Below are 26,153 nucleotides of genomic sequence, written 5' to 3' on the forward strand. Positions count from 1 at the left end.
TTTCGTTGCGTTGGAAGCAGCTTCGGAAGATTCGGGTCTAACGTGTCCGGTCTCGGAAGAGATTACTGGATCCCGGCAGAGAAATCGCCGCCGACTGCACTGTTTTCCCTTAGGATCGCTTCTGTCAAACCGCTTCCAGCTCAAGATGCTGAAAGGCTCATTGAAAAGCAGGCTCGACGGCAACCTCCTGGACCTCAGCCTCAGTGAGCTTGTCGAGCCGCCGGTAAAGGAACTCGTGAGTCGTTTTCTTCAAGTTTCCGAGATATTTGCGCAAACTGGCCGTAGTGGGTTCAGTGCTCGATATAACCGTACTGATGCGTACTAACTACACGTATCTCGTTTTGGCGCAGGCCGAGATACCGAAGGCTACGAGGCTGGACTTGTCATGCAATAAGATCCCAATTCTGCCCGTGAGTAGATTTGTTTGTGATAAGCTTCCGTAGCAGCGCCTGAACCCAGCGAGGGTTTTGTGTTCGACGAAGTTCTTTCTGTGTCGATCTGAAAGAAAAACGCGATGCGCGCCCGTTGCAGGACTCGTTCTGCTCGCTGGAGCACTTGAAGGAGCTTGACCTGAGCAAGAACCAGCTGCGAGAACTGCCGGCGAACTTCGGCCGGCTCAGTGGGCTGCAGAAGCTCGACCTTTACTCCAACAACTTGACGACGCTGCCCCTGTCCATGTGCCGCATGAAGAATCTGCGCTGGCTCGACCTCAAGGGAAATCCGCTCGAACCCCGACTCAAGGCGGTCGCCGGCGACTGCCTCGACGAAAAGCAGTGCCAGCAGTGCGCCAAGAAGGTATTGCACTGGTGCTGCATTCGCGCCTCCTGGGCTCTCGAACGCTGCTTCGTGTCTGCTGGGCACGCGGTGCGCACCACGCCCACTCGCGCTGTGCCAAACTTGCTTCCCCAAGGTTACGCGCGCCCGTAGGGTTCTGCTGCATGAAAGTTTCATGGGGACGCACCCGACCGTCACCTTGTCAAAGCCGCGTACACGTTATCTGCCTGGCGTCGGCATATGTTTGAATCTTAATTGTTGATGGAAGCCTTGCGTGTTTGTCACATTTCTTTTATTCGTCCGCGAGCCATGTGCGCACTATTCCATCATTTGAATGGCTCTTTCATTTGTATATTTGTAATTTTGATTGATTGATTGTAGGTTTTAACAGGATGGAAAGTTGGGCGAGTTGGTGTTGATTCATATTGAAAACAGGCGCGGAAAAGTCGTTGACCAAGAAAAAAAATACACAGGGCGACGTGCTACTAGCAACTGGCAACGTTTATTAAGAGAGAAATATGCAGGGTGTTTCACCTAATTTTAGCCAGAGTTTAAAAATATGTTGATGCACTCCACGATGACACAACCAAATGCATGTTGCACACTTTTGTATGTAGTTTCTCACGCAATTTTTTGTGTTTGGCCTAATTAGATAATTAGTCAATTTTAATTACCCAACTTTCGAACGACAGAAGCTAGGCAAAAAATCCCAATTAGAAAGTTGCAGGGCGATATTCAAAACCTCAGAATAAACAGTTTGTCTTTTTGTTCATTATGCATTAGAGCTTTTCAGCTTATTGAAGATGCCCGCGAAATACAAAAATATACCATGTGACGTGCTGGCTTGCACGTCTTGATTGCAGTGCTCCCAAGCGTTCTGCGCACCAACTGCCATAGGCGCGCTGCCGCTTAAAAGGCGACAGGGCAGCAACGTAGGCGTTGGCTGTGCCATTTGCGCCAGTTATGTGCTTCTCTCGCGACAGATCGCCAACAGCAATAAGCAGACGCAGCGGTTATCGCTTGCCCTGCCAGAATAAACAGGTTCGTTATCTGCCCTGTCATTTTTTAAGCGGCAGCACGGCTATGGCAGTTTGTGCGCGCAACGTTTGGGAGCACTGCAATCAAGACACACGAGCCGGCAGGTCACATGGTATTGTTTTGTATTTCGAAGGCATCTTCAATACGCTGAAAAACACTAATACCTAATGGATAGAAAGACAGAAAGTGTTTATTCTGAGGTCTTGAATACCACTCTGCAACTTTCTAATTGGGATTTTTTGCCTAGCTTCATTGGTCCGAAAGATGGCTAATTAAAATTGACTAATTATCTTATTAAGCAAAATACAAAAAATAGTGTGAGGAACTACATAGAAAAGTTAGGAACATTCATTCGGTTGCGTCGTCTTAGAGTGCGCAGAAGTATTTTAAAACTCTGGCTAAAGTTAGGTGAAACGCCCTGTATAGGGCAACCAATAACAATAAAAAAAAACAGCCATAAAAAATACAACCTATCAGGTGTAGTGTTGCTATCCCAGAAACGCCAACTCTGCGTCTTGTAGACTCTGCATGAGTGTGAGAACTGTTGCCCATTTTATTTGGCCGTGTTTGTATGTGTACGACAACTAACGGCAAAACTCTTTATTGTTGTAGTTGGCTGCGCTACCTGTCTGGCCGCCAGTTGTCATCCTGAGGAATCGCGCAATTAGTTTCTGCTCCAGTGGCAGTGCCTTTATTGCTGGGAAAGCCCTGAATGACTTTCTAGGCTGTCCCTGTAAGCCGTGTGTGACGGCCTCTCTTGCGTGACAAAAAAACTAGAGAAACGAGGGAGCAAAATGCCACCTTTATTTGTTAATATTTACGAAAAAAGCATTGCTTGCTGCAAAACAGAAGCAGGAGGAACTTCGAAAAGTGTGATTGGTCAATTACAACGAGAAGTCATTTAGCCTTCATTTAGTCATTAAGCCTTCAGTACGGCTGCCTCCACGCACTGTTTGCACAGAATAAGCAATAATAGTTCTCTGCAGTGTTAGTGAAGCTGAAGTAGTGTCTGCATGCACTGCGAAGTGCCACATCACCAGCAGTGAAGTGAGCCATTGCATTGGTATTTTGTGCGAAGCCAGTGCCCACTGTTGGTTCTTCTTTGGCTGTGTCGGCCTGCAAATCCCCATGCACTGCTTATTCATGGCTGATGGTTATTTTTCGCAGGTTGTTGAGTTCCTGAAGGCCCAGGCTTCTGATCTGGAGCGAGAGAAGCAGAAAAGGCTCAAAGTACAAAGGGGTAAGTCAACATTTTGGAAGTGGCGTGGGGCCTTTGAACTGTCAAGTAAAGCACCTTTTTTTTCTGTAGTTGTGCTACTGCCCGAAGCCTTTTGGCTCCAATATAGTTCAGTGTGGTCTATGTAATTGTCACGCTCGCATTCCAAACTTTGGTACAGTTGGCTAAGCTGGAGCACCATGTGAGCATTCTTGTTTTTGTGCTTTATTGCAAGGTGGGGTTTTACAACATCTTGGTGTAGTTGGTTACTGAGGAAATGTCGCCACGTGTGTAACTTGTAGATCCAGGTGTAACTTGTGTGCATAGACAGTTTTAGGGCAGTACTGATAGTTTCATGTCATACAACTGAAAAAAAAAAAAAAAATTACCACGAACACTTGTGAAAGGGCATCCAAAAAATGTGCGTCTGTTGGTTTAACACACCTTATTGCAGTGGTTATGTAAAGAGCAGCGGTACAATGTATCAGTTAGCTGCGTCAGTCCCAGTAGTGAGTTATACCTCTGTCACACGGGCACTTTCAATCCGGATTGAAGCGAAGCGCGATTGTCTTTTCGAGCGCGCTGGACGCACCGCCGCTGCTACACGACAAGTTTCAATCCTGATTGAGGAGTTGCACCGGTTGCACTTGCGTATGACAGGTGGTGCCAAAAATGCACTTCGCGGCCGGAGTCTGGTAACTTTGCACTGGCGCTGGTATACGTAACTATATGAATGTTACTGCACGCTTATTTGGATCAAGTTATTCGATACAATTTGTGGCATTAGTTGAAGTTGTCAATTTCTGTGTCATTAGTCAGCAGGGACGAGAGTATCGCCACTTTCGTCCGATCGCACTTGAAAACCTCAATCGCGCTTAAGAAACCAGGATTGAGTTCAAGCGGGGTCAGGCTTGATCGCAATAGAAACTGCCGTGTAGCAGTGCCCGATCTGGATTGAGCTCGATCCGGATTGACTCTATCATGATTGAAGGTGCCTGTGTGACAGGGGTACTAGTGACTGGGACCAAAAATATTTGAAAGGCTCACAGTTAGGTAACATACATTATTTTTTTTTTAACTTAAATTTACAGCGAGATGGCCACATTACTATTATAGTAGCCCTGCAAGAGACAACAGCATGTGCTCCTTAGAACAAATCCTACCCCTGCTGAGGCTGGGATGTACAGTGCTGTCTTCTTATAAGGATATCAAAAAATGATCACTATACTCGGTGACAATTAAGAACGGCACCGGAAGTTGCCGCTGTGCCTTATCACCGTAGCCGGATGTTTCTCCGCGCGGCGCAAGTAGGGTGTTACTGGGAATATTTTGAACATGGCGTGAGCCGTTCTAGTGATTTTTTGGACTTAATATGCTTATAAACGACTCCAGTGACGACAAACAAACTGCGTGAGACAAGGCAGACGATATCACGCATTCATAGCAAACCCCTTTCAAAACGCGCGTGCAATGACGTCACGGGTCCGGCGCTTTAGCGGAGTGATACACTACATGAGGTGGTGCCATTCTTGAGTTGTAACTGAGTATATCCACTATATCTGGACTACTGTAAAAATTAAAATACTGCCAAACATATCTTTGCAGCTCCTGACTCAAATTTTCTGCTTGCTCTGAAAAATAGAAATTGCAGGACGTACACCTTGAGAAACGTGTTTATGTAGTTTAATAATGCATCAAGTGAAGAAATGCATTAGGGTACATACAGCACAGCTGGCTTTATACCTCTGGTGGGCCTTCAGATGGGCAGAATGGAGAAGGTTCCTTTGACTAGATGACCTGGCTGCCTTCCAATATTCTAATATGTGTTTGTCCTAATCAGTTGAGAGTTTTGTTTCACTACGCATGTATGTATTGGCAATTTGTGCGGCTTGAGCACAGCATTCGAAGCCTGTGATCTGACCTGCACTGTAGACTTCTTTTGACTGTGCTTTTAAGTTCTAGCAGTGCCATCGTATTGAAGCCAACCTAAATATTGTGGACTCTGCTGGGTTTTGTTTGACAAGTTATAAATGCCACCTGGGCTCAGAAAAAAAAAAACTGCACATGCCACAAGTGCCGTCAGAGTTCAAACAGCTTTTAAATTGCCAAGGAGCACATCCCTCGCATTAATTGTGCCTCAATACGTTGTGTTCTAGGAAAATGAATATTTTTTCCATAATCTGGTGTGTCTGTGAAAGTGGCTGGGCAGGGGAAGAAACTTTGCATAGACGTTGGGACCGCTTGCGCGTGGCTCTTTCAGAGCAGGAAGCCTTGAAGAAGGCGGAAGAAGAGAAGGAGGCGGAGCGCCAGAGGCTCGAAAAGAAGGCTGAGCGGGAGAGGAGGAAAGCGGAGCAGCGGCAGAAGAAGGAAGAGCAGCTCAGGCAGCAGCAGCAGCTGATGAGCGAGATGCGGGCTGCCCAGGAAACGAAACACCTCAGAAAAGGCAAGCACCCGCCTGTCAAAGGGGCACATTTTCTTTTTGACCAAAACTTCTGTGCCGCAATACATTCTTGGATGTGCTACAGTTTGCGAAATGGTTGAAGTGAGGATGGCTGAGGACCTCTGAGTGCCTTACCAGCGATTAACCCCGAGTTTTTTGGGAGCCGATTAAATGTTTGTACTTACAGCAAAAATCTGCTTCATTTTGGCTTTCCGGAGAATCTGAGCATCAATTCCTTGTTTGCACGGCGTACCTGATCAAGTGCAAATTCCCTGGGCCTATAGATGGCACGGGCAGTTCATTCTGGCCGCCATTTTTAAAAGCGCCACCGCTTTTGCTTGCTGCGCGTGATAAATTTGTTTGGTGACCCATGGCACTTGCTACGAGAACCTGGGGCTACCGCAAAAGAAGCGTTTTTCTCATGGGTGGGCTTGGCCAGCATGGTTCCCCATCGCAGTGTCAGGCCACCGCTAAAGTCCTGCGGTCTTCTTTCTTTGTCCACACCCTTTTCCTGTTCGTAACCACATTTTCAAGTTTACACCAGCTAGACCAACTTTCACCTTTAATTACGACTCTTTCTAGTTGCATAGGCCTTGCTCTTCCCCTGTCTTTGTGTTCTAATCCTTTTGCAATACTCCTGCTACTCGGGCATTTCCAAGGCCTTTGAAGCAAATGTCATTTGACTCGAATGGCTTCTTTGAGCTACTACGCAACATTGTGCAAAGGCATTTAGTTGAAATGCCATGTGAGTCAAAGGAGCACCATGAACGACTTTTGAGGCTCTCAAAGGCCTTTGAAACACGCACGCTTGTAGTCACTGGTGCAGTTTCCACATGCCGTATTTACAGAAACAAAACTTTGTTTTTAAAGTGCATGCTCTTAATTTTTTACTTGTTTTTGTTCTCTATCACTTGATCTGCAATTACAAGGTAACTGGATACTCTCAACACCGGGGGGTGCAAAAAAAAAATTAAGAACTGACTCTGTTGTGCATGTTTGGTGCGTCTTTGTAGATTACAATTTTATCACTAAGGATTGTGTTATTTGGCCCATTTTAACTCTAAAATTAAATTTGTTTTTACGAGAACGAAAGTGGGCAGCAGCAGCGACACCAAAACATGTCGGGTGAACGCGCAAACTTTCAACTGCCTTTGAGAATTGTGTAAATCGGTGGAACTCCTTCCAGTTCGAATGGCACTTGAAATTTTGAAGGCCATTTGACTTAAATGTCCTTTCAAATGCTCGTATAGCACAGGTATACCTGTGTCATTAGCGGGTGCCCTTTGTGCTCACCTTCATCTGCATTCGTTCCTTACTGGTAATCACGTTTTACATCGTAAGCTAAAGCCTGCTCATTTGAGTGCAAAATACTGTATGTTACAATCGTTCACGTTTAGTGTGCTGGGATTTTTTTTTTTTTTTTGCTACATTTCGCATACTTGATGTTTGACTGCCTTGGTTAATGTTCCAGATGGAACAGAGACTGCAGCATCTAAAGGATCCAGGCGCAACAAAAGCAGAGGTAATAGATTTCACCTTTCAGATTGATTGCTTGTGACATCAAAGTATAACAAATGTGTAAATTTTATTGCATACCTCATTTAATTGAGAAAGGTGACTAAAAAAGCAAAAAAGGTGGCGGTGCCCCATGAACTTCTTTGCACTGGCTGTACCCACTGCCTGGTGTTAGTAGATGTTCAGAAGGATAACAAGGATTCAGGGTTGGCAGAATGAACCAATTGAGGTGGAAAGTAAAATGGTGCAGCTGTGTTTTGTCTGTCTTTAAGGCACTCATGTAGTAAGTATGGTACAAGAATTTAACTCTGGTCACTAGGGTGCATGGAATTGTCTCTGGGTCACTCTTGTGCAACAGACTGGCTGGTATCGAGGAGTTTTTCCCAGTGTGCGGCAGTCTAGCTGCCCGCCCTCTTGGGTCCCTTGTTCAGTTTGTTAGGCTGAAGGTGTCAAAATACAGGCCTTTGCCTGCGGAATAAATTTCACTACTACTAGCCATTTAACTCTCTCAATGTGCCAAAAACAGACAGGCAATGCGCACATTTACATTCTCGTCAGGGATAATCACTGATGGCCTACTTCCAGTTCTGCTTTGGCCATGCTGCTTGTGTTCCAACCATGAGTCGCCATACTAATGGCCTGTGTTTGGCTGCTCTTTTACTTATGTCACGTATCATGATCAGAAATGAGGCCATGTGCTGTCGGCGGGCTCGTGCAAATAAAGGTGACGAATGAATGGGCATATGAATGGAAACCAAAAGCTGCCTGTATTTGGCTGCTCAACTGCCATGAGTGAATTTAGCTACTAGCACAGCTTCCGGGACATGCTTGTCTTAGAACGGTTGCACCTGCTGTGGTGAATTGCTGCATCAAAGATAATAAATACTCCTTGTTCTGTCCATAAATTTGCTAGCAAGCCTGCGTGTTGATTTCCAGGAGCGTTTGTGCTTATAAAATTTACAGGCACGTTTGCTTATGTGAAATATGGGCAGTTGTCTATTATTGGATGTGACATCACACTCTGGTGTTTGCCCTGAAAGCTGTTTGTCGTGCACTCCTCCTTTCTCATGTGACACTCTGGGGCTTTATTCTCTAAAACGAGAGGCCGTTGTTTTGAAACGATGTGGTAGCACTGCTTTGAGAGGAAGTGGAAGGATGAGATAAGCACTGTGGCTAGGGCGTAAAGTCTCAATCAAGACGACGGGGGGCAGCGCCTGTCGCTTGGCGCCCTTGTTACAGTGCTTCCCTTGCTTGTTTTCGTCCTTCCAGTTACTCCAAAAGCGGTGCCCCCGCCCAAGAACACATGCGTTTGCATGGCGCTACCGTGTCATTTTAAAACGACGGCCCTTTTTTAGAAAATTGGGCCTGTGGTTACTGTGGCTTGTTTTTGTGCATTACAGTGAAGCAGGCGGCTGTGCCCTTGTTTGGAGCCTCGTGGTTTCACTTTCAAGGACACTGATGAGCTCTTTAGGCACCCGGAGTTTCTCTGATAACGAGGCCAAGCATCGCCAGCAGTGGGCATGCCTACATCTGCACGCATTTTTGCCAACTGGCTCATTTATTTCACCATTCCAGGATTGAAACACTGGATTTTATTAACAGCGGCAGATTGCAGAAAATGCGCAGGCAGCTGCTCCTTGGCAAGTGTGAATCATTAGGTTTGGAAAAGCAAGCACCAGCTGGCGCAATGCTTTGGAGCCACTTCGGGCGCCTCGATTCACGTGCTTTTGCCGTACAGGGTGGAGACACGTATACATTGGCACCGCCATTTTCGGTCACTCGCTTGCCGCCGCAGCAAGTCACTGTAGCAAGATTGCGCTATAATTTTCGCCGCAACGCGGTTTATTCACTAAGTTTGATTCATCTTATCTATTTACATTGCTGGGTCTTGTAGGAAACAAAAACAGCTATGCGTTGAGCACTTTGACCCAATAGCGGCGTCAGGGACAATTCAAAGGGTGCTTTACCCTGTACGGTGGCAGTGGCATCGAGGCACCCTGAAGGGAGTTTGTTAACTGAAGTTGTTGGGAGTTTGCTAACTCAACGAACCCACTGGTAGTAGTGCCTATCATGTTCGACATGCCACTCTCAGTCACCGAGCCGTTTGTTTCCAGGATGCTGCTCCATGTTGCTGACATTGGTGCTGACCGTACTCGTCCTGGCGGCGTCCATGTTCAGCGCGCTGGTAGTTTACTCATTCTACAAGCACAAGTACCCGCTGACATGGCCGTATCTGCGAGACGTGACCAATCAGCACCTGCGATCAGTGCAGGTCTACACCATCCGTGGCTGGGAGGCAGGTGCTGTGCATGTGCAGCTGTGGACCAAAAAGCTGGTGCAGATGGTCCAATCACTTGGTGCCACCAAGACCAAGAACTGATGTCGCCCCTCCCTTAAACATGCGGTCCTGTTCATGCACTCTTACCCTCTTTCGACAAAGGGATTTACATCGTGTGCACCAAGAAATAAGATACACGATTGGCTGACACATGGGCAAGCGTGCTCTCCGATCACCAGCACAGCAGACTGCTCGGGATATCCAGTGTTTGGTTGTCTTGTGTATGTGCACTAGATTCTGTCCACGAACTGCCTGGGAGTCGTTTGCGTGTACTGTAATGATGAGGTCACCCTATTAAATGCGCCGTGTGTTGGTGTGAAAGTCACTGCTGATGACAACTCCCTTGAGAAAGAGGCTGGGCTTTACGGCTCGAGTGCAGCCATGCACCGCCCATGGTCAGTCTGGCTATTGCAAGGCCCGCTACAGAAATGAAACTGCCCAAGGCTTCTGAGTCGGAGAGGCCCAGGGCAGTGAGAGGAAAGTGATTGAAGAAATTGTCAGCACCACGCGGAATGTGCGAAGAGCAAGTGTTTCAACTTCAATGTGTTATTATATGTGGGAGTTTCTTTCATTACACTGGGAATAAATTTTTTATTCATTCGTACTACCGTGAACTCAATTGTTCCCAAGAGAACAAGCATTGCATGTTTGTAATCGTCTACATGGAATTCAAAGTGAATGATCACACGTGGGTACTGCCAATTCATTGTCAGTGTAGGGGAATACATAACCTGCGAGTGTTACTACCTGTTCAAAAAATTGTTTGCTTCAGCATGCTGCGCACAGCAGGGCTACAACTCAATGGGTAGTATATTATGGCTTAGCCAATACCCTTCTGCGGGTAAGCGACAGTCACACAAAGCTGCATATCTCGGCCTTATCAAGCATGGCCAATCTCTACACTGGCCACACTACGAAGTCCGTAGGCTACCTCAGCGTACGCTAGCAAGGAACTATATGGATGAAAAGACTCGGTTACAAGCACGCGTGCGCGCTTTGCAGCCTAGAACCGGAAACGCGGCGCCAGCAGCGCTAGTAAAGTCAGGGCGGAGGAAGAAAACCTGACGGAGGTCACGTGCCATCATTATGACGTAACCGTAGCGCGCGTCCCTCATCAGCTGTTCAGCATGCATGGATGGCGCTGCGCATTGCTCGGGCCGCCGAACGTGGGCACGGGGGCCGACCAGGAACACGCATGAGCACAGCTAAGCTACAGCAACAGGAAAAATGGCCCTTCAAAAACATAACGCCAGTTTCCTTGCCTGGTCCCTGAGCGGACTTACAAGGCTTACGAATGTTCGCCGGAGCAGCGGCACGAGCCTCGACATCACGTTCTTCTCCGACGATCGCAAGAGAGCTTGCATGGATACTTTAGTGCCATCATCCCAAGAATACGGCCGCCTCTTTCGTAACGTCCCGAGCAACCTGACAGCTGCTGTGCTCGTTCCCTTCTGCTTCAACCAGGAAGGTGAGCCAGCAGTACTGCTCACGCTGAGGTCAAGGAATCTTTCCAGGCACGCTGGACTTGTCAGCTTCCCCGGCGGCATCACCGACGAGAGCGACGCGTCGGCTACGGAAACAGCTCTGCGAGAAACCGAAGAGGAGCTTGGAATACCACGCTCCAGCGTCGACGTGTGGGGACCCATCCATCCGCTTCCGTCTCTTGGCTCGTCCATCTCCGTGACTCCAGTCGTGTCGTTCGTGAGGTCTTCGACGCCTTTTTCTCTCCTGGAAGAGCTGACAATAAACAAGGACGAAGTGGACAAGGTTTTTATGCCGTCGCTGGAAAGCCTGTGCGACCCACGAGGCTGGGAGTACACCACCTGGAAATATCCAGGCGTGCCGAGGCATGCTTCGCCCGTTTTCGTGCTGAACAGCAGTGACAGAATATGGGGACTAACGGCCAGGATACTGCATTTGTGCATGACCAGTGTTCTGCCTGACCAGTACTGCAGGAGCTATCCCGTCGAGGAAATGAGCTTGAATTAGGTACACATCAAACAGCATAATCCCAATAATCCACAACATGATGACGTCAGTGAACGCGACCAGCGGCGAAGCGGCGCCAGCGGACCAACGTGTTTCTAACCGAAACCTGCAGAAATCGACCGTCTTTTTTCTTTCACAGTCGCGCTTACGTAGCCGCAGTGTAGTAGCACGGAACTACGCAAATTTTGTGCTTTTTGTCCCCGCTAATGTTCTTAATAAATTGGAAGCCGACTATGCGCTTTGTTTATGCAACTACGACTGAAGACTGAAAGTTCTTTACGGCACTGCGCCGAAGCATGGCTTCTAGCGCGTATTTCCAGGCGCTGCCTACAACACTGTGACAAGGCCTAGAGACGAGCAAGGGAGTTTGGGCACTTGCAGCGTTCTTGGGCCCTTTACGTTGTATTGAAACCGTTTACAGGAGAAATGTTCATGTTGGACCCTGGTGTCGGCAACGCCTGACCTGCGCGCTTGAAAATACTGTCAAGATGAATTCCCGTTTGGCTCATCACGTGCTGTCTCGCTCGGTGTAGCGCTAGTCGCGCAGTCGTCGATCCTAATGGCGCCAAACCGTGGTTCGACGGGATCCGTTCGACAGACTATGTGACCGCCCTGCTTCCCCGAATGAGTTCGCGATAACTTCTACGCACTGGTCATGAACTTTGTCCACTAACTGGGCCACGGGGTAAGTTCAGGGCCCGGGAGCTCCCCGGGTTCTGGTGACCACTGTCCAAATATGGGGAAACGAAGGCGAGGGGCCTAATGCGTACTGGGACAAAAAGCGGCTACACCGAGATGTCAACGGCCACTTTGAGTACTACGAATTTGCCGAGACAACCGTTCCCATTCTGCCCTTGCGCTCTGTAGCCTCGGCTGCGGCGAATGAACGTTGTGCTGGCGATTTCAAAATACGGGAGGAGGGGGGAGAGGGGGACTTAAGCGCGGGTATTTATTGATAAACTCAAATGGCATCAACAATGTGAGATTTCTCAGTTTACGCTTGTCAAACTAGAATTGAGAAAAAAAGGAATACTCGCGCAATCAAAAACGTTAATTCTCATCAAACGTCAACCAATGTCTTCTAACCACGTTTCCCGGCATACTTGCGCGTGGCACAAGCGTTGTTTGGCGTTCGCGCCACGGGTGTGATTAACGGCATCTCGGTGCAGTTTAAAATGCTTGGGAGTGTCCTCTGATTCGCGCTTTTTCTCTGGTATCGAAGGATCGACAACGAAACCTCGGCGTCACCGGGTGGCGGTGGCGGCGCCGAAGAAAGAAGCCGCCAGCGCTTGCGTCGGGCTGCTACGATGTCTACAGCAGCGAAGCAGAAGCGCGCGTCAACAGACGCCAGCGCTGGCTGTGCAGGTTGGTAGCACGTTGATTTGTACAATACTCCACTGCTAGTAAGTCTGCTTGGCCCGGCAGGTGGTTGTTTTTGTAGGATTTAAATAACAAACGAAAGATCTCTAGTTGAGTGTGCACTCGTTTAGTAGGCCGTGATTGATCTTCGTAATGACAACCGTGTGTTTGCAGCAGCTAACAGTCGTTCGAGGTCTTGTTTCACTGTCACATCCATATTTTGATTGCCACACTCGCACTTTGACATGATGTACAGTTGCTTCTCAATGTTTTTGTTGTGCAGCACATATTAGTTTGTCTTGCGTGCTTAATCTGGCATTGTAGCAGACCTCCGTTTCTATAAGCTATTGGAGAGATTTACATAAATGCAGCAACTCAGTGGTTGATTACAGCGCTCCACATATAAAACTGGTTCAGTAGTGTTTGTGTCAAACTGGGCCGACTGTCATATCCTGATATGTACTGGTTCAAAAATGTGCCTTGTTGAATTTCATGCCTGTTTGAAAGACGACCTTAATACCCGTGCTCCACTGGCTTCTTGATTGTATTTAAAATAAATGTTGTTTCACCCAAATGCAAATGTTAAAGGGCCATGCAGACAAAATGCAAGTTTTGTTGATTTGAAAGATTGCGTCGTTAGAATAATACTAACGCCACTTTTAGCATGAACTTACTCAAATAAGTTATATAATTAGGGAACAACAGAATGGCCATGTCACCCCCTAGGTCATTTCCCGCATAAGAACCTACGATATATTATGGGCAGCTGTGCGATTGGCTAAGGCCAGCAAAAGCGAACGCAAGTTAAAGGAGCCATGAACACAAAATGCAAGTTTGTCTTATTCGAAAGATTTCGTGTTTTATAGTGCCCCCAGCGCTTGTCCGAATGCAAACGATGCTTTATTCACTGAGAAATTAATCAATTAAGGTAAAAATTTTAATTTTCCCGCTCAATCGTGCGTTTTTGTGGTCCCAAATGACATCACAGGAACCGACCGCTCTGCAGCCTAGGGTCCCTTGATTCACGCATCCGCCGTACAGGGTGAAGACACGTATGCGCTGGCGCCGCCATTTTGGTCCACTCGGTCGCTGCCGAAACAAGTCATTGTATCAAAATCGCGCTAAAATTATCGGCGCAACGGGATTAACTGGCGAAGTTTGAATAATCTTATCTGTTTCGCGTTGCTGGGTCTCGTGGGAAACGAGAACAACGCTTTGTGCATGTTGACCCAACTGCAGCGGCACGGGACCGTTCAAAGGATGTCTCCGCCCTGTACGTTGGCGTTGGCACTGAGGTATTCGCGCGTTTGTTTACGTTATTGAACCTAGATGGCGCCACCATACCGTGGCGTGTCGTTTTCTGCCTTTTTTTCGTTCTGGGAGGAAATGGTTTCGTGAAACATAGTGCTCGCTCGACAAATATGTTCACGTAAGACACCGTTGCGTCAATCAATCGGCCAGTGTCGTCTGAGACAACCCCAAAGCCCCGCAGTTCTGTGCAGCTAAACAAGCATAGTGCGCGCAGTACCAACAACAGCAGTACGAAGTGGTACTTCTATGTTTACATGTGCTTTCGTAACTTACACTTACCACCATTCTTACGGCTTTAAAAAGAATGTGCCCTAAATTTTAGCGCAAATAGCTCGTTCGGCAAGCTTGTAAGCTCTGCCTAATTTGCGTTTACTTTCGCCGGCCTCCGCCAATCGCAGAACTGGCTCAAATGGCATCATAGGTTCTGTTGCGGGAAATGAGCTAGTGGGTCGCATGGCCATTCCCTTTTTTCCTAATTATGTAGCTTATTTGAGCGAAGTTTACGTTAAAAGTTGTATCAGTAGGATTCTAACGAGGCAAGCTTTTGAATAAACCAAACTTGTGTTTTCTCTTCATGGCTCCTTTAAGCAGGACTTATAAGCTTACAGAATGAGCTATTCGCACTTAATTTTAAAGCATGTTTGTTTTATAGCAGAAGAATGGTGTGGTAAACAACGGAAGTTACGGAAGTACACGTAAACATACAAGTACCAGTGCGCACTGCTATTGGTACTGCACCCACTGTGCTTGTTACAGCTGCGCAGCAGTCTGCCGCTTTGGGGTTGTCTCACATGACACTGGCCGATTGGTGTAAGTGACATTGTCTTACGTGACGCTGTTTGTTGAGCATACCCAGTGTTTCACGAAACGATTACTACCCACCGCAGCAAAAACAAGCCAAGTGCAAATATGCCAATACGGTCGGAAACAAAGTGAGGATAGTCAGTGGTCCTACGCAGTTATGGATGACCCTTTAGGAGGACTGAGGGTAAACAAAGGGTCCGGTAGTCGGCTGCAGACTAAACAGCATACTAACGTTCGCTTGAAGACCTGTCTTGGTTATGTCATCGCAGACGTCAAGAAACACACAATTTGGTGGGAGAATCAAAATTTTAACATCGTTTGCTGCGTACAGGCGCTGGTGGCACTATAAAACACCAAATCTTTCGAATAAAAGTCTTGTATTTTGAGAAGTTAAACATTTTAAGCCAAAATTGCAATTCTCCCACTGAATCGTATCTGTTGTGATGGCAGCGATGACATATCCAGGGCAGGTATTTGAAACAAATGTTGGTATGCTGACTAGGGCTTCAGCGGACGGCAAAACGTTGTTTGTTGCTCCGTTTGAAGTTCGTCCCTCTTGATGGTGCCACGATACTGCTCCAGACTGCAGTCCGCGTTAGTTTTTGAGTGAATTTTCACTTGGCCTATTTTTATTAGTTGATAGTGACCGTTTCGGGAAACGTTGGGTGTGCTCGACAAACAGCGTCGCTTATGCCAGTTGGCCAGTGTTGTGTTAGACAGCCCCAAAGTGCTGTACTGCTGTGCAGCTATAACAAGCATATTAAATGCAGTACCAACAGCAGTACGCACTGGTACTTCTATGTTTTTGTGTCAATTCATAACTTCTATTGTTTACCCTGCTATTCTTACTGCCAGTCTTGGGCAGTAACTAGTTACTAGTAACGCGTTACCGGTAACTAGTTACTTTTTTCAGTAACTTGTAACTGTAACTAGTTGCTTTTAAGTTAGAGGAACTTGTAACTGTAACACTGTTACTTTTTTGTGGAGTAACTGTACCGAGAAATATCGTTACAGTTACTTTATTTCTATAACAAAATTATCCAACAGCAACACTCATTAACGGCCGATGTACAGTTTGCGCGTTTCACTTTTTCGGCCTTTCTTCCGCAGAACCTTCGTGTAGTTCACCTATGCCAGCTCACTCCCTTCACACGGGTGAAAAACATCTGTACTAGAAATGTTTAGGCGTGCACGTGTGCGTGGTGTCTCACGCGGTCAACTAAAGGCTCCAAGTTTCTAAGTCTAAGCTGCAGTATTTTCCTCAGCAGCGCGACATCGCTCTCACCCAGGCCATAAATAACGCTGCGACACGCGTCTTAGCGCACGTGGATGCATGTTGACGCGCCGGAGCCTATAGGCCGACGCGCGGCAGCACCATTTTCGCCACATCTGGAGTACAGTGAAGTGTTTGACACAAAGGCGAACAGGAAAACAAACACCCACAAACGCCGCACAACACACTGAAACCTTTTCACTTTCGCGGAAGCCTGGAAAACTCCGGTCAGGGGGTCGCTTTCTCATTAGCGACGTGCAGCTCCGTTTGTGGGGTCATAAAACGCCGCGGGGAGTCTCTCGGCGACCTCGCGCTCGTCCAGCCCTGTGCGCACTGTAGTGTGTTCGATTCACAAGTTGCCGTTGCTTGCGACCATTGTGCTCTTTAGAGACGCCTGGCCGTATTTGGGACCACGCGTTTGGGACCCCTGGTCTAGAGGCTTCATCGAGCTGTCAACAGTACTCGAACGAGGTCGAGGAGGTAATAAATTTCACGCCCCTCCACACATACGACGACCCCAACGATGGTGGCCCCCGAGTGCCCTCACACCAGCCAGCATATTGGCAGGCAGACGTCTGACCACACTGCCACTGCACGAAGAAATGTTCTTGGAAAGCCTCGCGACTTCGTTTCGAGGGCTGGGGCCGAAACGAAAACAGTAGCTACATCTGATTCTGAATGTTGGGTGCAAGGAATACTTGGGCGAGCTTCGTTCGGCCTACGCCTCAAATCAAACGAAGGGATGGGTTCCTGGGATCGGCGACGTGATTGCTGTGGAAGGCTGGGATTGTGAGAGCAGTGTTTCCCGGTCGAGACAGCGAAATCCGCCTTTGTGAGGACAGGGGGGAGGAGGGCGAGGAGGGGAAACACTAAAGCGTTCATTTTAGTTTCTATTCCCTTTGAAAATATCTTGTCTCATTCCGGGGATGGGGGTGGCTGGGGGTTGCGGCGGGAGAACAACTCCGAAGGCCCACAGACAAACGTCGCTTCAGCAATGGCTCAAATTGGTCTCCGTCTCCGACCACAAACACGAAATAAAAAGTTAACGAAGCGCATTTTTTGAGTATCTTTAAAAAATTCCTCGACAACCGATGTACTCCCACGTCCGTTTCCCCAGTCCTCCAAGGGCCTTCCGTCAATCCGCCACCTTCGCCCCCTTTTTCCCATACTCTCTCACTACGCGGGGCGGACAAGCGACGGTATTGCAGGCGAAAATAAATTAAGTTGACATTGAAAGATTGTTTCAGCTGTGTTGTCATCCAGCTCGGTAGAGTATAAGTACGGCCTATCTGATTCCAATTTTGAAAAGCAACTAATTCTGCGCTACAATGATGTTCGCAAATAAATTTCTTACAACGAGAGTGCAGCAACAAAAAAATAAAGTTCCTTGTGATGGATAGCAAAACTTCTGTTATAAAAAAATGAGGCCTACACAACGATTGTTGGTTTGGGCATGAGAGTGCATCATTTTAGGTTCCCCTCATGCAGGCTTTACTACGTGTACTTTTTACTACCTTCATGCCTTCGTACGTTTCTATTAAATAAGCCAAATTTTTTCAGTAACGAAAAAGTAACGACGTTACTTTTTTGCAGTAACTTTAACTGTAACTAGTTACTTTTGGAAAATTCGTAACTGTAACTGTAACAGAGTTACTTTTTTGGGTTAGGTAACTGTAACTGTAACACTGTTACTTTTTTTCGGTAACGTGCCCATGACTGCTTACTGCTATACTTGATAATTAGTACGGCGCAATAAAACAGGGACGGAGGAGAAACGCATACAACACAGAGCTGGCACTGTGTTGTACGTGTTTGTTTTCCATCCCTGGCCGTAGTATTTATGAAGCATAATGCACCAACTCGGCCATATGAAAGCTTTTGTTACTGCTGTAAAAAGAATGTGCTCCAAACTTAAGAGGGAGAAGCTCGTTCTGCAAGCTTATAATCCCTGTTTAATTTGCATATGGTTTTGTTGGCCCCAGGCAATCGCAACAAGCTGCCCATAATACGTCATTGGTTCAGTGTGTAAAAGTGGCTAGGTTGTCGCATGGCTATTCTCTGTTTTCCTCATTATACAGCTTATGTTAGTGAAGTTTGCATTGAAAGCGGTGTCGGCGTTATTCTAACAAGGCGATCTTTTGAATAAACTAAACTTTGATTTTGTCTTCATGGTCCGTTTGAAATGTTACGATGCGTTTTTCAACGCACACAGTTCAAGTGTACTTTAATCCAAGTGATTGTTGTGGAGGGCACTTGAGGCTTTCAAAGAGAGGTGCAAATGTTTGTACCGTCATCCCAGTGCCTTCATACATCTTTTTGAAATTGATTGATTGATTTCATTGGTTCTAAGGTTTAACGGGCCAGTGCAACACAGACGATGAGGCGCGCCGTAGTGGAGGGCTCCGGATTAGTTTTGACCACCTGGGGATCTTTAACGTGCACTGAAATCTCAAACACATGGGTGTTTTCACTTTTCGCCTCCATCAAAAACACGGCTGCCGCTGCCGGGAATGGAACCCACGTTTTCAGGCTCAGCTGCAGAACGCATTGGCCACTGAGCCACAGCGGCGGGTTTTTTTTTTAATTAATACTGAAAACACAATACTGAGTTAACATGAACTGTCTTTTAACAAGTGCATTGTGAAATTGATTTTTTGTGATGTCTCTGTGGCAAGCTTTATTTCAGCAATCCAGAGAGCACACATTTTGAAAGTGATTCACAATTGGTAAAAGAAAAAAAATGCCGAATTTAATAGCTAATCTTTAACACAGGTGAATTTGAATTCTGAATTTATTTCTCACAACTTGTACAGGTGTTGTACAGCATCTGTTGTGAGGGGAAAGTGGGGAAAAAGCTGCTTTATGGCAGCTTGACACATCCCTACCCTCGTATAACAAAAAAACAACATAATAACAAAACAAAGGCAGTAAACCACAAATATATACAGTTAACACATTTTGCTGACGTATCAACACAAAATCAATACATTAACTTCACAAGATACCAATGCAAATATTTAGCATTGCAAATATCAATGCAGATAAAATTGGTTGCAACATAGCAGCGTTAAACACAGTACATTATATAGGAAAACACTCTTCTGTTATGTCTAAAGTGTTAAGCGTATGGGGAAGACTGTACCGAAGCATTTGTATGCCATAATTTGTACGTGGTGTTGGGACATACCACTCATCATTAGACATGGTTATTTTTTCAGATAATTTTTTTTCTTAACGTAGATATTAATGTTATGTTTGTCCTACGGTTTTTGGTTTTCGGTTTATACAACAACAGCTGATATTCTTAGTAGAGATAGACCAGTACAATGTTATATTTTTGAACAATTCAGAAGTGTTTCCTTGGTTTCCAACTTCTCGTAGAGCCTGTTTTTGGTGCGTTTCCAAGCTCTGCAAGGACGTTTTGGTACCTTTACCCCATACCAAGTGACAGTAAACCAAATGGGAGGTAAAGAGAGCATTGTAGACAAAGTAATTTTTTGCTTTGTCGGTAACAGCGTCTGGCATCTTCTTAGGGCCCTGCTCAACTTTGCTTTCACGCTGTCGGAGTGGGAGTCCCATTGCATGTGCTCATGAAAATAAACACCAAGTGTTTTAGCGGTTGGTAAAATTTCGATCTCATGGTTATTTAGTGCAAGTCTTTCATACAAATGGCACGTCGTACCTTTCGAGCGAAATAAAACAGCCTTCGTTTTTGAACAGATCATAATCAAAGATTTTTTCAGAGACTGCTTATAAAGTTCATGTAAGTTCAGGTAGTGATGCTTTTATTGTGAAAGCTGGCTGATGATATTAAATGCTTACCTAGGTGAAAACGAGGCTTTACAACGGCGACTTGGCAGCATAATGAGTAAATGATAAATTTCCCAACTGCCATCGCAATAGTAGTGGAGCAGGGTGGGTTTCGAATGCCACTCGAACTCCGTCATTTCAGTTGGGTGGTGTCATTTCAAATGTGTATGAAGCACCAATTGAGCTCGAGTACCATACTGCCAGGTTGTATGTAAGGTTGTTCTGTAAGGTTGTATGTAAGTGGCAAGCACTGGGAAGATGTCGTTCAAACAGAGGCTGCACTGGTTTCGGAAACTTTACATCCGCATTCCATGCATTTTGAGATGATGTAACTGCAACTCGTAAGCATTATGTTTCGGTAGTGGCTTGAAAGCTTAAAAGAAGTTGCGCTGTGTTTTAATGTCAGGCCGCTTCCACTGCATTTATGAAGTACAGTAAAAGCTCCTTAATTCGAATGTGGTTAATTCAAACTTACAGTTAATTCGAACTGACGCCTTGGTCCCGGCACAGCCCTGTATATTTCAATGGGGGAAAACTCTTGATAGTTCGAACGCGTCGGTATCCAGAATGGTTGATTCGAACTGGGATCTTCTGGTTTTCGTTGCGGCCAGGAGTGATTACAATGTGTTGCAAATCTGAACCAAACCAAATTTACTATAGATGCAGAACAACGCAAAAAAAAAAAAATAATAACGGCATAGCGCGCGTACTGCACTGCTGTGACAGCTTATTTCGCTTATGCAGCGGGCACTGCGCCGCCAGCGCCAGTGCTCCAGCGCTTGCTGTTGCATATTTTCTTTGTGCCGCGGTCGTGGGTCTGGGCCTACGATCCCATGGCGTGCGCAACAAGCCTGGAGTAGCGCCCAATTCGTGATAACGAGTCCAGAGGTGGCTTCTTTGTGTTCTGCTTGTGCTGTGTGGCGCGATGTCCTTTCATTCTAGTGCCCACCCGCTAATTCGAACAATTTTATGGTCCCCTTCGAGTTCGAATTAGCGAGCTTTTACTGTATATGCTTACAGAAATATTTAGGGCCATCTGACCCATGCTGCCCCACTGTTTCAGCGCAAAAGCACGATAGCATAACAGTCACTGCAACTCGGGGCTGTTTGTTGGGGTTTCACGCTGTACATGATTTGTTCTCAAACTGGCACTCTCCCCCTCTGTAAAGGCTCAGTTAGTGTGGGTCAGCCTTGGCATAGTCATGCAGTACACTTGCATGATTTTGTAGTCCCCACAAAAGTACTGTAATGGATGGGCTATGTGTTAGCAGTTAGCTCCTCAAGCAAGGTTTTCAAGCATATGATATGTGACGTGCTTGAACCTTTTGCATGTTGTAGGGGATAAGAAATGAAGCAGTTGCATTGCTACACTCCATATGGGTACTCTGGAAAATTGTGTCTTGGGATGTATAGTTATTGTTCACATAACAGATGCACAGGACTCGATATGGCTAGACTGTTGTACAAAAGCAAGTTTGTTGTGACAGCACAGGCAGGCACAGTTACCTGTCTTACCTTTCCGTCATCTGTTGATTTTGAGTTCTTAGATGTTTATGCAATTTGAAGTTCCTAGGTTGATAATATGCACGAATTCAAATGGGGCTCAATGGTACAATAGCTTAGTGTTCCATGGGGTCTGCTTGGCTAGCTCAAGCTTGAAAAGAAAAAAAAACGTGGATAAAAAATGATTGGTGTGAAATTGCAACAGTGAAAAGTTTGTGCCTTAAGTGTAGTGTGTGTTCTGCATTTTATACCCTGCTGCATCTTGCACTTGATTCTTTGTAATAAATAAAGGGTGAAAGGCTTCCAGATCTGGGGGATCAGAGGGGCCAAAGTACAAAGGCCATAAATTTTATGCAGAATTCGCATCGCTTGTTCACAGCATGGCGTCAGGGATCTCACAAAGCAAGTCAAAGTCAATTAGTGCGCGAAAATGTGCCGTAACCAAGAGCTAATAGTGGCTTGATATGTGCTTGCTTGTAAAGCTTGTTTACAACATTATGCAGAGTTCTAGTTACGTTGAGTGTAGGACTGTACCATATAATGCTGAGTGAGGTTCAGTGGTCCTCTACACTACAGTCAGCAGAGAATTTTTTAGTGCAACTAAAAAAAAAGACATCCAATATTCAGCCTTTGCTGTTATTTTAAGCCGCCCTCCCCCTCAAAGCAGATAAGGGTTTTGTGTGCTGAAGAAAGGAACGATGATTGGGATGAGCTGGGCACTGTGTATGTAAAACTGGAATCAAATTGACTGTCTATTTGAGCCATGCTTGACTGCTGTTTGCCAAGGTTGTTGGCACAAAATGTTTCTTGTGTGTGTTGAGATCTGGCAAAAGAAAAAAAGCTCTTGTAGTACTGTTGTTCTTCAGAAAATGCAGACCTAGCTACTCGGGCAGTTATTTTTTATGGATATCAAAGAAGAATTGCCTTCATGTAATTTAGCCTATTACCCACCTGATTTCTTTTCTATAATTATTTTCGTGGCAAATTATCCTCTGCTAAACAGTGCAACGTCTGACCTCGAACCGTATTCATCCCCACCGTAAAGGATGCTACAGTTAGGCCTATCATTAGTTCCACCTCTCCCGACATCAACCAAAAGTGTTATGGCTCCTGCTGCTGGTGGAGTGCTGAAGCCATCATGGAAATTTGCTATCAAAAATGTTCTCTCTGCAGCAAGCAGTGGTCTTGCTTGTTGGTGGGTTACGTTGCTGGCTCATGAAATTGCGCTCTTGGTCTTGCCATTTGTAATGCAGGGCCCACGCCGGGAAGCAAGCGACTCCGAAAGACTAGTGCGTGTGAAGATGAGGACAGCCGTTGTAAGTACTGGGGCAAGTCTAACCGAGTTATTGGAATGGTTAACGTGTGTTTCCAGGTGCATGATAAAGATGTGGCCATTTAGGGATTTCATAAACATCTGAGGTGTGGTGTATTGGAGTGATGCAGAATAACTTAGACCACCTGGGGTTCCTAATGTTTGTGTCTACGTTGGTGGGCTTGTGAAGTCTGGCATTGAACTAGTAGAGCAGTACACAGTCTTTTGCTGATATTGTTAAAGGAGTACTGACACAAAATTTTCGGGATGTGTTTTTTTCGCTGCTATGGGTGCCTACGAGCCCACTAATCATAGAATGGCACATTATGCAGTTGATCGCTGCGTAAACAATCATTTACGGCATCATTTATTTGTGTCAGTTTCGGTTTCGACAAAACGAACGCCGAGCGGCCGCCATGATAGGAGGGCGCCCGTGACATCACCATTCTTGTCACACCGCTGCTGGTCTGGATGTGCACCCAGACCGGCCGAAGTTTTCACCATGGCCACGCGCCCAGCCAGCGTGGCGCCAGTCCCAAAATCATGGCGTGTACACACGGCGTCGCAGTGCGCGCCAACCGCAGCCAGCACGTCAGCTGCGTCACAGGAGCCCCGACGTTGGCAGTTTGGGGCAAGGAGCAGATGATGTCATGCTGGCCCACTCTCAGCTTTTTCGTGTGGGGAAAGATTTAAATGGATTTAAAATATGTTATACTGAACGGTTACTGTTGAAACTTGCTGGGAGATATTTCCTGATTAAAAGGAAGCATTTTACATAGTTATCTAAGTTTTGAAATTTCGTGTCACTACTTTAAAATACATGCAGTCCCAAAATGCCTCGAATTGAAGTACCCTCACGAACAAAGTGGCATTTGCAGCCTCTGCGGAAGGCAAAGGTCCTTGTTCCCGCTGTATCTCCTATCAGCATGTGGGCGAATTGCTGCTGGAAAGTCACTGTGGTTGGCATTATAAATGCTCTAGTGCTTTAGTTCTCTAGACAATGGCTTGCTTGAACAGTATGTCGCCTTGAACAGGGACAGCTGAGTCTGGTGTGGTTTTGTTGTGTTTGTTTTTACTGTCACGTGTAGAGATGTCAGCTGTTGGTCGTCGTGTTACTTCTTTCAGTGTCGTCATCGAAGGCGGGGCTGCCCCTGTTGCCCCTGCCGCCCATGTCCAAGATCTACAACAGCTCTTACAAGAACAACAAGCCGGCTGAGGTGAGAAGGCAGCTTTGTCCGGCATGAGCCAGTCACTGCATTGGCGGCCAACACATTGGGAGGACATGTGAGGGGACCGTAAACTTGTGCCCCAAGGGAGAATAGAGAACGGCTGTTGCCATTTGGGTTTCAGTCTCAACTGCTGTGGGGCCAGGAAGAAAAAAGTACAGGCTTGGGAAAAGATATGTGGGGGCATCAGAGTTGTGGATAGGTATAAGCCACACAAAGGCTGTTTGCCGGATGGCCATTCGCTAGAACTATCGGTATTTCAGCTAACAAAAAATATGGTAGGTACTGAGCTTGGCAGTAATGCGCACAGAGGCTGCGTGTGGATAACGGGCTGTGCGAGCAGCACATCATCATGTCCTGCCATCTGAACTGGAGCAGTGCAATGGCTGGTGCCCTCCCACGGTTTTCTTGGATGAGCCGGATGCTGACAGCATTCACGTGCATTTGCATTGAGCCAACTGCTGCTAGCCATAGCTTCCTTTGGTATGTTCTGTCCCCTACGTTTCTGCTGTTGCTTGCAAGATGAGGCACGTAGCATAGATGCCAGGGGCACGGTGGAGGGATGTGGAGGAAGATCTCTCCCCCCTTTCTGGTGTGCCTTGCAGCTGTTCCGCAAGGACCTGATCAGCGCCATGAAGCTGGCAGACAGCGAGCCCCTGGAGCCGGACAACTACTGGCTCATCTCGGACGGCTGGAAACAGGAGTGGGAGCGCGGGGTGCAGGTGCCCGTCAACCCCGACCACCTGCCCCTGCCCCTGGCCAGGTGAGCCAGACAATTCGTGCATTAGGTGGTATCCGATCCAGGAATGGTGCTATCTCTTTGCCTTCCTCTCCACGGCAGGGCCAGGCTGGCGGTTTTAGTGCAGTTGTGGGACCTGTGCCATTTATGTGCAGCAAGCTGATAACAATTTCATTTGCTGTGCACCGTGAACATATAACAATCGAATGGGAAGAATTGGGTTCCGGCTAAGTAGTGTTACACACAGAAAAACAAAATGAATCGGGGCCTTTTGGGTTATAAACAGTTCCGTCTACTTCAACCCCACTGCTGGTTCCTGTAGTAAGCCAGCAGAACACTCGTGCAGGCTTTCAGTGAGCAGAATTGAAAAGTTTGGCTCAGAGATGGTGCATTTAACTCCAATGCATTCTGCAGGCTGGCTTGCTGGCCTTTGTGGTGAAAGGCCTTTTCTCACCAGATGCTGTGAGCAAGTCCAAAATGATTCATTGGGCAACACATTTCAAACGGAAAATCAAATTAATCCGGTCAGGATAGAGTAAAATGAAATGACAGGCTTTGTTGATACCCGCTCATTTCCTTGCCCTTCTAACAGCTGTGTTTTCTACCCCAGCTGTTTCTTGGTTTTACGTTATTGTAACATGACTGAAAAAGAGGAAAATGCTTAGTGTACTCTGGAGCATGGGCTCAGCAGGGTGACGAACTACTAATTATTGTGGCATAAAGTTTGACGATGGAAGCCTGAAAGTTTGCAAGTAGCTTGTAGTCTGTCAGCTGCAACTTTTGAACACTTATGGATGTGAAGTGTGGGGACAACAAAATTATTGTTTTCATACTTTCACATGTTTTGTGCAGAGCCATCAAGAAGAGGAGCAAATCAAATGACTTCAAACTGTGAGTTTCTCTTGCAGCAATCTTGACAGCTTTCGACGATTGCACTGAGAGCTGAGCTCGAGTGGTGACATGGTTTTAACTTCCTTGGCAGACCTCCGAACAAGTTCCTGCGGTGTTCACATGACGAGTTCTTCTCCAACGAACTCCACATCCTCACTAATGTGAGTGCCCTGTCTGAGAAGACCTGTCGCTATGACCTGGACTCCTTGGACCAGCACTGGCTCAAGGTCTTCAACGAGGACCGCAAGTCTTACGGTCAGTGCCCCTTCCACTGCTTAAGCAAATTGAATTAGTATGAGCAGCCAGTTGAATATCTTCCCACGCTTTATTTGGGTTCCTGCAGTTAGGTATTTGCCTATTGGAACATTAACTGTCAGACTAAATTCAGCTGAAGCCCAGCAGTGGTCTTTATATTATTTTTTATTTTGCCTAGGAGTAATGCTGGCATTGATTGCACAATATAATGAAGCATATTGGGGTGGGTGTAATGCCTTTGATGTTGTGTGTCGTATGCCTTTGTTGTTGTATCAGAGTCCGTCAATGCTTTTCTGGTCATGAAACTCCCGGCCGAGTTTTGTTTGAGGACAAAGGCTCCCGCGAGAGGCGCCGCCGCAG

The 26,153-nt window shown here is 46.5% G+C and overlaps 3 protein-coding genes across 3 annotated transcripts in view; all 3 read left to right on the plus strand.

Annotated features, from left to right (window-relative positions):
• Position 1: 1 nt before the first annotated feature.
• On the plus strand, positions 2–9,925 carry LOC144174062 (uncharacterized). Its single transcript, XM_077702481.1, has 7 exons — positions 2–235; positions 351–410; positions 532–795; positions 2,980–3,052; positions 5,289–5,471; positions 6,940–6,990; positions 9,098–9,925. The coding sequence occupies exons 1-7, from the start codon at positions 146–148 to the stop codon at positions 9,361–9,363; spliced, it is 987 nt and encodes a 328-aa protein (XP_077558607.1). The 5' UTR covers positions 2–145; the 3' UTR covers positions 9,364–9,925.
• Positions 9,926–10,417: 492 nt separating this feature from the next.
• LOC144174063 (mitochondrial coenzyme A diphosphatase NUDT8-like) lies at positions 10,418–11,566 on the plus strand. Its single transcript, XM_077702482.1, has one exon. It carries the CDS (start codon positions 10,549–10,551, stop codon positions 11,308–11,310), a length of 762 nt encoding a protein of 253 aa, XP_077558608.1. The 5' UTR covers positions 10,418–10,548; the 3' UTR covers positions 11,311–11,566.
• Positions 11,567–11,651: 85 nt separating this feature from the next.
• LOC144174059 (uncharacterized) overlaps positions 11,652–26,153 on the plus strand; it is a 41,938-nt gene continuing 27,436 nt past the window's right edge. Inside the window, exons 1-7 of the mRNA XM_077702478.1 lie at positions 11,652–11,995; positions 12,533–12,675; positions 22,624–22,686; positions 23,808–23,899; positions 24,514–24,671; positions 25,500–25,538; positions 25,630–25,793. Of these exons, the coding sequence (XP_077558604.1) occupies positions 12,618–12,675; positions 22,624–22,686; positions 23,808–23,899; positions 24,514–24,671; positions 25,500–25,538; positions 25,630–25,793 (574 nt within the window). The 5' untranslated portion in view covers positions 11,652–11,995; positions 12,533–12,617. The remainder of the gene's footprint in view (positions 11,996–12,532; positions 12,676–22,623; positions 22,687–23,807; positions 23,900–24,513; positions 24,672–25,499; positions 25,539–25,629; positions 25,794–26,153) is intronic.

The sequence above is a fragment of the Haemaphysalis longicornis genome, unplaced genomic scaffold, assembly GCF_048455015.1.
Source record: "Haemaphysalis longicornis isolate Haplotype H1 unplaced genomic scaffold, Haemaphysalis longicornis Haplotype H1 scaffold_3, whole genome shotgun sequence".
In the NCBI taxonomy this organism is placed as follows: domain Eukaryota; kingdom Metazoa; phylum Arthropoda; class Arachnida; order Ixodida; family Ixodidae; genus Haemaphysalis; species Haemaphysalis longicornis.

Coding starts and splice junctions, on each gene's coding strand:
- LOC144174062 (XM_077702481.1), top strand. CDS start 146: ATGCTGAAAGGCTCATTGAAAAGCAGGCTCGACGGCAACCTCCTGGAC. Junction 236..350: donor AGCCGCCGGTAAAGGAACTC/GTGAGTCGTTTT, acceptor GTTTTGGCGCAG/GCCGAGATACCGAAGGCTAC. Junction 6,991..9,097: donor CAGGCGCAACAAAAGCAGAG/GTAATAGATTTC, acceptor GTTTGTTTCCAG/GATGCTGCTCCATGTTGCTG.
- LOC144174063 (XM_077702482.1), top strand. CDS start 10,549: ATGGCCCTTCAAAAACATAACGCCAGTTTCCTTGCCTGGTCCCTGAGC.